The following is a 10,468-nucleotide window of genomic DNA, read 5'->3' on the forward strand; positions in this document are numbered from 1 at the left end:
TCTGGCAGAGTGATGAGTTAAAACGAAAATATAGACTTGCTAAATGGGATATTTGTAGGCCAAAAGACCAAGGTGGTCTTAGCATTGAAAATTTAGAGGTGAAGAATAGATGCCTTCTTAGCAAGTGGTTGTACAAGCTATCTGTAGAGACCGATGCCACATGGGCCCATATTCTGCTTAATAAGTACCTTCATTCTAAAGTCGTATCCCAGGTGATGGTCAGACCAACCGATTCGCCGTTTTGGAAAGGTCTGATTAGAGTGAAATCAGCCTTCTTCCATAGGACAAAGTTTATCATTGGTAATGGTACTTCCACGACATTCTAGGAGGATACGTGGCTAGGAGAGACGCCTCTAGCTATCCAATATCCTTCTCTCTATAATATTGTTTAGCGTAGAGAGGCTTACATTGCAACAGTATTACAGTCCAATCCTCTTAATATTCAATTCAGGAGGACCTTAGCGGGAAACCGTTGGGAAGTTTGGCTCCATCTTGTGAGAAGATTGATGGATGTTCACCTTTCTCAACAGCCAGATCAGTTGCACTGGAAACTAACCAAGAATGGAGTGTTTTCGGTAAAATCCATGTATTTGGATATTATCAACTCTGGATCTATCCCTCGATCTGTGCATATTTGGAAAGTCAAAGTGCCCTTAAAAAAGTGTTCATGTGGTTTTTCCACAAACAAGTCATTCTCACTAAGGACAATTTGGCAAAATGTAACTAGACAAGATCTCGAAGATGTAGCTTCTGTGATCATAATGAATCCATCAAACATCTCTTTCTTGATTGCCCAATGGCCAAAATATTATGGCGGTATGTTCATATAGCGTTTAACATTACTCCTCCAAATAGCATCCACATGTTAGTTGGGACATGGCTCTCCTTCGCCTGCCACAGAAGTTTCCGATAGGATTTTCTCATCGAGTTGTCGCAGCTTCTCCTTCGCTTGTCGCAGCTCTTTCTCCCAGGCCAGGCAATCCTGCTCCTTTGCCAAGGCTGCCCCAAGCCTGTGCTCTTCTGCGTCGTGGTGCACGGCATGCGCCAACTCGAGAGATTCTCTGGATGCGAATAGTTCTAGAGTAAGCTCCTCACCCCGCTTCTCTGTCTCCTTCCTAGCGGGCCTTTCGGCGCAGCACGCCTCTGCATGCAGTAGAAGCAGCTTCCTCTTCTCTTTTGGTTGCTGCATCCCTTTCAGAACCAGCCGCTGCAAGTTCCAGAACCACGAGATCCAATATAACACCATCACGGAGGGGTTGATCATTCTTATTGGTGCCTCTCAAATGATGCGTGAGTAGTCCATCATAGACCTACGGGTCCATAGGCAGTAGTTAGATGGCTTCCTCTCTCTCTTTTGATTCTCAATACAATAGTTTCCTGGAGATCTATTTGATGTAACTCTTTTTGCAGTGTATTTGTTGGGATCCGATGAACTTTGAGTTTATGATCAGATCTATATCCATGAATATTATTTGAGTCTTCTTTGATCTGTTATATGTATGATTATTTATAGTCTCGTATTTCTTCTTCGAATATTTGGTTTAGTTAGGCCAAACTAGATAGATTTTTCTTGCCATGGGAAGAGGTAATTTGTGATGGGTTCGATCTTACGGTGTTCTTTCTCAGTGACAGAAGGGGCAGCAAGACACGCATGTATGTTGATATTAAGGATAACAAGATGGGGGATCTCCACTACATCATGTCATCGTTTTTATTGCATTATTCCGTTTTTCCATGAACTTAATACACTAGATGCATGCTGGATAGAGGTCGATGTGTGGAGTAATAGTAGTAGATACAGACAGAAGTCGGTCTACTAATCTTGGACATGATGCTTATATATTGATTATTGCCTTGGATATCGTCATAATTATTCGATCTTCTATCAATTGCCCAACAATAATTTGTTTACCCACCGTGTGCTATTTCTCAAGAGAAGCCACTAATGAAATCTACGACCCCCGGGTCTATTCCTTATCATATTTTCTTTGAGATCTATTTTTATTCGCATTTGTTTTCAGATCTATCATTCCAAAAACCCAAAAATATCTTGCTGCACTTTTTATTACTTATTTGATTTGATGTTTTATCGAGAGCTATTTATCCAATCTATCACAAATATCCTGCCGTCAACTTGACAATTTATGGCGCCGTTACCCAGTGGGGATTGACAACGCCTCATACGCGTCAGGTCGCAAGTATTTGTTCTTTGTGTGCAGGTACCGTTTACATAGTGTTGCTTGGTTCTCCTACCGGATTGATACCTTGGTTTCACAATTGAGGGAAATACCTACCGTAGTTGTACTGCATCATCCCTTCCTCTTTGGGGAAATACCGACACAGTTTCAAGCGACATCAAGTAGCCAACATGTCAACAACAATATTAAATAATATTAGAGACATGGGATCACCGTGACGTAGTCCTTTTGTCTAAATGACCTTTGTCATCATTGACTTTTATAGCCACACTACCTCTGGTAACAAAAGTTTGTATCCATCGACGCCATTTATTGGAGAAGGAACAATCATTTGACCTTGTCATATGCCTTTTCAAAATCAATCTTGAAAACTATTATACTCATGTTTTTCCGGTGCATCTTGTGAACAGTCTCATGTAGAATTATTACTCCGTCGAGTATATTTTTCTTGCATGAAAGCCATTTGAGATGGTCGGACGATATGGTTTGCAATCGTGTTAAGCCTATTAGTAGTCACTTTGATGAAAATCTTGAAGTTGACTGAAACATATGGGTCTATATCGCTGGATCCGCCCAACCTCCTTAATTTTTGGCAACAACGCGATCTTGCCAAAATTAAGCTTGAATAGTGCAAGTTGGCAGACACATTATAATGGAAAATTAAATAGTGAACTTAATTACCTCATTTATGGCAATGATCTTTCTGATAGTTCATGTTATTGAGGTTTGTCAACACTAACTTTGGCCTAAGGAGTTTATTATTCACTCGGATCATGAACTCCTTGAAGTATCTTGAGGGCCAAGCTAAACGGAATCATAGGTAAAGTTAGTTGAATTTATTGAATCATTTTCCTATGTGGTGAACATAAGAAGGGCAATGACAATGTTGGATGATGCTCTTTCCCACAAAATGACCCTTTTTGAATCTACTTGAGGTTATAGTGTTGGACCTCTAATCCGTGAAGGACTTATATGCTTGGACCCCACTTTTGGTATTCCCTTTTCATATTTCAAAGAGGATAAAGGTTGGAAGAACTATTATTTGCATAAAGGTTTTCTCTTTAGAGCTAACAAACTATGTATTCCCAACTCAGTTGTGCATGCATTTGCTATTTTTGCAAGATATCATGGGGGCATCTTGATGGGACATTTTAGAGTAGAGAATACTTACTATAAGATGTGGTTGTGCTCAAATACAAGAGTATGGTAGGTGGATATCGTTCTATTATGCAACAAAGTGTGTTGGTAGCATATTATATGGAAAATTAAATGGTTAACTTAACTACCTCATCTATGACAATGATCTATGTGTTATTTCATGTGATTGAGGTTTGGCAACGCTAACTTTGGCCTAAGGAGTTTCTTATTCACTCGGATCATGAAATCCTTGAATTGTCTTGAGAGGGGCAAGCTAAACTGAATCATAGGTAAAGTGAGCTTAATTTATTGAATCACTTTCCTATGTGGCAGACATAAAAAAGAGCAATGACAATGTTGGAGGATGCTCTTTCCCAGAAAATGACCCTTTTTTATTCTACTTGAGGTTATAGTGTTGGACATTAAATGCCTGAAGGACTTGTATGATTGGACCCTACTTTTGCTATTCCCCTTTCATATTTCAAAGAGGGTAAAGGTTGGGAGAACTATTATTTGCATGAATTCTTTCTCTTTAGAGCTAACAAACTATGCATTCCCAAGTCGGTTGTGCATTTGATATTTTTGCAAGACATCATGGGGGTGTCTTGATGGGACATTTTGTAGAGAATACTTACTTGATGCTCTCCAACCACTTCATTGGCCCAAGATGTGGAGTCGCACATTCAACAGTGCAACACATGGCACAAATGGAAGTCCAAACTCAACTCTTATGGTCTTCGAAAATATTATTTAGACATCGAGAGCCAAGTGCTTTCCCTCTTCCAGGCCTCCCCATAGGAGATGATCAAGGCCAAGACCTCAACCTTGTGGGGATGATCAAGACCTCATCAAGTAGAAGCACTCCACCTTGTCTAGTACTTTGCTCTTGGATTTGATTGGATAGATGGACCAGTCGAGTGGATTCCGATTCAATTTGAGAGTTAAGTTGGCTTGAGTTCTCCTCTCCTAAAGGATTTCACAACAAATTTAGTATAATGCCCTTTGATCAAACCATTTCCTTGTGCTTTCTTGACAAGCATGGCTAGCCATTATAATAAAATAAAAATGAAGAGGTGACAATGGATCTCCCTTCTTTAATCCCTTAAAAGTAGGGATCTAAGGTCCCACCCGGTCATTGACCTTGATAGCCACCCTTCCCCTGACTATATTCATGACCCAATCACCCCATTTATCCCCAAAGCCTTTCTTTCGCATAATTTGACACAGAAAAGACCATTTGACCTTGTCATATGTCTTTTGAAGTCATTTTTAGCAAAAGACCTCATTGCTTTTCAGAATGAATTTCATGCAAAGTTTCATGGAGTTGCACCACTCCTTCCACAATGTACCACCCTTCAATAAAACCAGTTTGGGTGTCAGATACCACTTTGGCAGTTATTACACCCAGTATGTTTGCCAAAATATTAACAAGTACTCCCTCTGTAAAGAAATATAAGAGCGTTTAGATGATCTTAACGCTCTTATATTTCTTTACGGAGGGAGTATCTTATAACTTACATTTCACACAAATAGTTCTGGATTTCTGTATCACTGTCTGACACTTCTGAAATTAGAGAAACAATCTCATGATTCAGCGTCTCCCCCCCCCCCCCCCCCCCCCCCCCCCCGTGAAACTTACCAAATAGATCTTTGAGATCATGTTTAACCACTTCCCAAAACTCCTAGCAGGGAACCCATCAAGGCCAGTTTCCTTGTTTATATCACATATCAAACACTGCAGATTTGATTTCCCCAAAGGAGAATTCTGCAGTGAGAAAATCACTATCTTCTGAACTCAAGCTTTCACAAGTAAACCGATCAACGCTTATGTTGGTTATCTCTTATAGAGAGGGAGGGAAAGGGGATTAATTGGTTGGGTAGCACATTATTTTGGATATATTTATCATAAGTGTTGCAGACCTACAGCTACAGCCTGCCGTGACATTATTCTTCTATTTGCATGTGTGAGCAATTCTGGAAAATCGTCTCATAGCATCAACCCTGGGTGATGGACGTTCCAATCATTCTGAAGTTTTCCCGCCCCTTATTTTGCCTTAATTTGCCGAATCTGGGCTCTTTCACTCCCCTCTGTTTGGTTATACAGAAAGGTCAATCATAATACCAATGGCATCGGAAGATCCCAAGCATTTCATATTTAATACATATGGATTTAAGCATCAACAATTTTCAAACATAATTCACAGACACATGGTATGCCCTCAGCTGTAGTTGTCTACAACAAATCGCAAGGCTTCTCAAAACAACCTTATTTACTTAATACACCAGTTACAATTTTACGCTGTACAATGTAAAACAAGATGTGTGTGTACATATGATCATTTTTATGTTTGTGTCTGCACCTTTCTAGAGAAAACGCTGGACATTTGGGGGAAGAATGACTTCTTTTTGCGTAGCTTCTTGTCCGAAACAAATCCACCCATGCTATTATCTGACATATATGATATTGGTTGTGTAAGAACTTCCTTATTTTCCTGGTAAGAGGCCTCCTTGTATCCAGCAAATGGAGTGCTCAAAGGACTAGTTGCATGTTTTGCAGCTTCATGAGCTTTTCGAAGCTGCTTATGCTCAGATCTCCATTTCCTCAACTGCGCCTCGGCGCCAAGTTTCCCCTCCTCTGCCATGGCAGCCCTCTGCGATGCGATTTTCAGAGCATCCTTCTTTTGGTCCATACTCCTGGACACTTCAAGAAGTCTGTCCAGGCTCCTTGACTCAGACTCTTTCGCCAGCTCTATTTGCGCCAACGATGCCGCCACCCTCTCGCTGGCGAGCTCTTCGGCTTCATGAACCCTCTTGCTAAGAAGGTGGTATTCGCCTAGCGGAAGTGTCACTCTCGGAGAATCTTCAGAGCTTGTAGCCTCCTCACTCTCTTGCAGCGCTTGGGCTGCCACTAGTGCCAGCCTCTCGGATGCCTTAGACGCCTCTATTTCTTTCAAAGCTGCGCGTAGCCTGACCTCCGCAGTCGTGGCAGCGGCCTTGGCTTGCTCGGTTTCTTCCTTGGATTTCCTCAGATCTTCTCGTGCAGAATGTGCTGCCACCTTGGCATCGTCTGCCTCCTGGGCTGCTCGCTGCAGCATTTTTGGAATGTCTGCCATTTTTGCTCTGCTTTCTGCTTCCTTGGTGTACGCCATTTCTATCTCTTGTTTTGTTCTACTGAGCTCGGCTTCTAGAGAAGAGAGTGTGATGGACGCCATGCTCTCCCTCTGCTGCAATGTAACAAGTGAGGCTTTCTCCTTATCCAGCTCTGTCCTCAGTGATTCTGCAACAGCTCGTATTAGGTTGGCTTCATCATTTGCTTTTGCTATGTTTCCTCTAACATCCTCAAGCTCCACTCTGGCCGATGCTAGAGCTTGCTTGATTGACCTACTCATTTCTCTATCTTCCTCAGAACCATGCTCCTCAACTGCTCCATCTTCTTCGCTTGATTTGTTTGCCATATAGGCAGCCAGATCAGCACTGAGCCTAAGAAAAATGCCCTTGTTTCCATCAAGTTTGGACTGCGCAGAAGTTTTCGATAGGATTTGCTCATCGAGTTGCCGCAGCTCCTCCTTCGCCTGCTGCAGTTCCCTCTCCCAGGCCAGGCAATCCTGCTCCTTTGCCAAGGCTGCTCCAAGCCTGTGCTCTTCTGCGTCGTGGTGCGCGGCGTGCGCCAACTCAAGAGATTCTCTGGATGCGAATAGTTCTAGAGTAAGCTCCTCGACCCGCTTCTCTGTCTCCTTCGCAGCAGAAGCAGCTTCCTCTGCTCTTTTGGTTGCTGCATCCCTTTCAGTTACTAAGGTGGTGTACTGTTCTTGTGTTGATCCTAATCCCTCCTTGACCATCTTCAGTTCCTCAATAGCCTTTTGATGCCTTTCTTTGGCTACTGCCAACTCTGTTTGAGCTACTACACTGGCCCCATTGTCGATCCCCCGCTCCATTTCTTGTGCCCTGAGCTGTGCAAGTTCAGAATCCTGCTTTGATTGCTCCAGTTCAACCTCTGCTCTCTCCAGCTTGTGCTTCAGCTCCTCTACAAGCCTTTTGGTGGTCTCTAGCTCCTCGACCACTTGCGATCTTGCCATTTCAGCAGTTTCTGAACTTCCTTTGACTTGTGGAATGTCTTGTTTAACCTTCTCAAGTTCAAGTTGCATAGCCCCGCGTCTCTGCATATAATATAAATCAACTTCTACATCACAAAAGTTTCAGAAACTGCTGAAATCAAGTTCTACATCACAAAAGTTTCAGAAATTAAGTTCAAGTTGCATAGCCCCGCGTCTCTGCATATAATTATACTATGCAGTAATCTACTTCACAAAAGTTTAAATGTGCTCCTAAAAGAGGAAGTGCATGCATTCCTGTTATGCGATGGAGATGCACATAAATCAAATAAATTTGTGCATTTTTATTTCCTTTTTCTTCTTTGTTGGGAACATTCATGCACAGTGATAAAGAAAGCGGCATTACCTCCAATGTGTGGGTTCTGTATGCTTTCCAGTCAACGATTCCTCCAAACTTGGTGACAGCATCTTTAACAGACTCAAATGGTGCAGCAGTGTCAACAAGGCCTTTGTATGGTCTGCTTTCAGTTTCTGCTCCCTTATTTGGGGTGGCGGCAATGTTCGCTCGATGATCCGGATTGTGCCCGTTAGATTTGCTTTCACTTGTTACCATGGTACTGTCACTGCATGAACCATTATGAGGTATATTGTTCACTTTTTCACTGTTATTTGTGGAAGTTGCATCATCTGTCTTTTCGGTCAAGGAATTGTTGGATACTTGAGCTGGAACCGAGCGCGGGAACATTTCAGGTGATGCAGGTACACTATGCCCTATATGGTGCTCTGTCAAGTTCTCCTTGTGCCCTGTCAAGTTGTGAGGTAACTTTTCTTGAATCTCCAAGGATGGGTCTGGATTTTCTGCAAGAACTGGTGCAGGCTCTCCAGCATCCTGCACGCTTGCGACGCTGTGGTGAGTGCTATCGGGTGTTTCCATGCTAGCAGAGAAATCACTGACTCTGCAGAAATTGTTTCGCGTTATTGTGTTCAGCAGGATTAGCTTTTTTGACAGGATATTCCTCCTGAAGAAATTTCAAACAAAAAGAGGGCAAAGCTTATAGAAGGTGAAGGCAAAGCCAGAGACAAACCAAAGCCAGAGAAGTACATGAGACAAACCAAAGCCTCCACATTACAGAGAAAATAAGCTGTGAGAACGAACTCAAGTGTCAAGTGTTGTAGAGTATTTGCCAATTTTCAAAAAAAATATCCAAATGATAAGTGCCACACGTGTGGCACGAAGTAACACCGCCCTGACGTTTTTTTACTCTAAAGTTGCCATCCGAAAAAGAAAACCCCAAAAAACTGAAACTTGCCATCTAAACATAAAGTTGCCATCCTTGGGTAACTACCATCAAAAAACGTCGGGATGGAATTGCTCCGCACCACACTTGTAACACTTATCAGAGTCCAAAAATTAACATTATGTGTTTTTCATGGCTTGACTGAAGGTATAGTATTACGAACAGAGCAGCCAGCTCAGGAGTTTTTTTTTCAGAGAACTATGACATGTTTCTATATGGCTATGATCGTCATCCATTGCCAGGTTGACTTTTTCATCCCTGCAATTATTCAGCAACTGTTCCACCTAACCTTATTGGATTTCCATATAGGCATAAAGCCAAACAAAAGGGAAAGGCGACGAATTTGCAACTTTTCTCTCCGGAAAATATACCACGGCTTAGGAAACATCATGATTAAACAAGAAGAGCGTCTCAAGTTCCTGTCCCAGCGATGTTTCTAATTGCCAGTTAAGGAGCCAAGAACTATATGTGCAGTCGATGAAATCCACGAGGTTTTCTTCTGGCCATCCAAGAGGACTTTTTGTCTTTTGCCAGCGTATTTGCTCTGTTTCTCGTCTACTGGACAACAGGACAGGTGTACACAGTCTTGCAAACTGCGGAATTTATCATGTAAAGATGATCTAATCACATGCCTATCAATCAAATCAAATGAAATAACAACATAATAGAAACTACAACCTCCGTTCCGTGGTTTTAGTTAAAAGTTGAACTAAAACCACAGACAAGTAGGAGTATTTTGGAACGGAGGGAGGTAGCACTTGGTTGCTAATGTATGAGTTCGAAACCAAGAGCAGCTAGCTCACGTAACTAGAAAGAAAGAAGTACTCCTAGAACCAAGTCAGTCTTGTGCGTGCGTATTGACTTGATCAATTCCCCAAAGGGATACCAGTTGACTAAGAAAGCGGGAGCCCAGAAATGCACAGAACCTTCAGAATCAATCTTCCCCGAGAACTCCCAGAAGCCCGAATCCATGTCGGGGGGCCGGGCAAAACCGACGGCTCCGCATCGAACGGACCGAACTCAAAACAGGGAGATATGGTATGGGCTCGGTTAAAATTACCTGGTCGCGGGATGAATGGATGAGCGAATTCCCTCCGGCTCCGGCCAGAGTGAAGCGGCCCCTCCCGCCGATTGGAAACTCTGCCCTTCTCTCTCTTTGATTCGAGTTGGCTCTGCCTGGTGTTTGCTCTAGAGGAGTCCAGGGGAGACCTGACCGGGTGTGTCTCTCGCCTTGCTTTTCTCGGAGTAGCACTGTCTCCGCGTAGCTCGTCGCGTCACTGCGCACTCCCCGTCGCCGTCGTCGTAGTAGCTCTAGCTCCGGGTCAGCGATTACGTAGCGGAGGATTTAGGATGGGATTGCTGGCGCTTTTGCGCGCGGCACCCTCTGCTTTACTAGAAACCGCGAGCGTTGAGGATTATTTAGGGTATTAGAGCAACTTCAACGCGTCGACTCAAACTGTCCCCGCGTGTTCATTTGGACCAAAACAAACACAAATCCCGGCCCAGCGCGCCGACTTAAATGGGCGAGCGTCTGTTTTTTGTTTGCGCGTGACCCATTCCAAATTTCAGTCTGATTTGCGTCAGTGCGGACACGGAGCGGACAGGCACGACGCCCGCTCTTATCCTCCCCTTGACCCGCCAGTCGGCGACACATTCACTCCATTTCCCTCCCTTTCCCAAAACCCTCCCGCCCGCTCGCCATGGCTGACGCGCCGAACCCTGTCGCCGCCAACGACCTCACCTCCACCATCGACAAGTCTCGCGCCACGTTAAAAAATGCGTC

At 43.4% G+C, this 10,468-nt stretch overlaps 1 protein-coding gene across 3 annotated transcripts; it reads right to left on the minus strand.

Annotated features, from left to right (window-relative positions):
• Nucleotides 1–5,544: 5,544 nt before the first annotated feature.
• LOC123054833 (protein WEAK CHLOROPLAST MOVEMENT UNDER BLUE LIGHT 1) lies at nt 5,545–10,043 on the minus strand. Of its 3 annotated transcripts, none has more exons than XM_044478706.1 (3): nt 9,746–10,043; nt 7,794–8,343; nt 5,545–7,492 (listed from the first exon to the last, which is right to left on the minus strand). In XM_044478706.1, exons 2-3 carry the CDS (start codon nt 8,319–8,321, stop codon nt 5,678–5,680), a joined length of 2,343 nt encoding a protein of 780 aa, XP_044334641.1. In that variant the 5' UTR covers nt 8,322–8,343; nt 9,746–10,043; the 3' UTR covers nt 5,545–5,677. The 3 variants fall into 3 exon arrangements, with proteins under 3 accessions (XP_044334641.1, XP_044334632.1, XP_044334648.1); XM_044478697.1 differs by having other exon boundaries at nt 7,794–8,406; XM_044478713.1 differs by having other exon boundaries at nt 7,794–9,278.
• Nucleotides 10,044–10,468: the final 425 nt, after the last annotated feature.

Source organism: Triticum aestivum, chromosome 1A (assembly GCF_018294505.1).
Source record: "Triticum aestivum cultivar Chinese Spring chromosome 1A, IWGSC CS RefSeq v2.1, whole genome shotgun sequence".
Lineage (NCBI taxonomy): Eukaryota > Viridiplantae > Streptophyta > Magnoliopsida > Poales > Poaceae > Triticum > Triticum aestivum.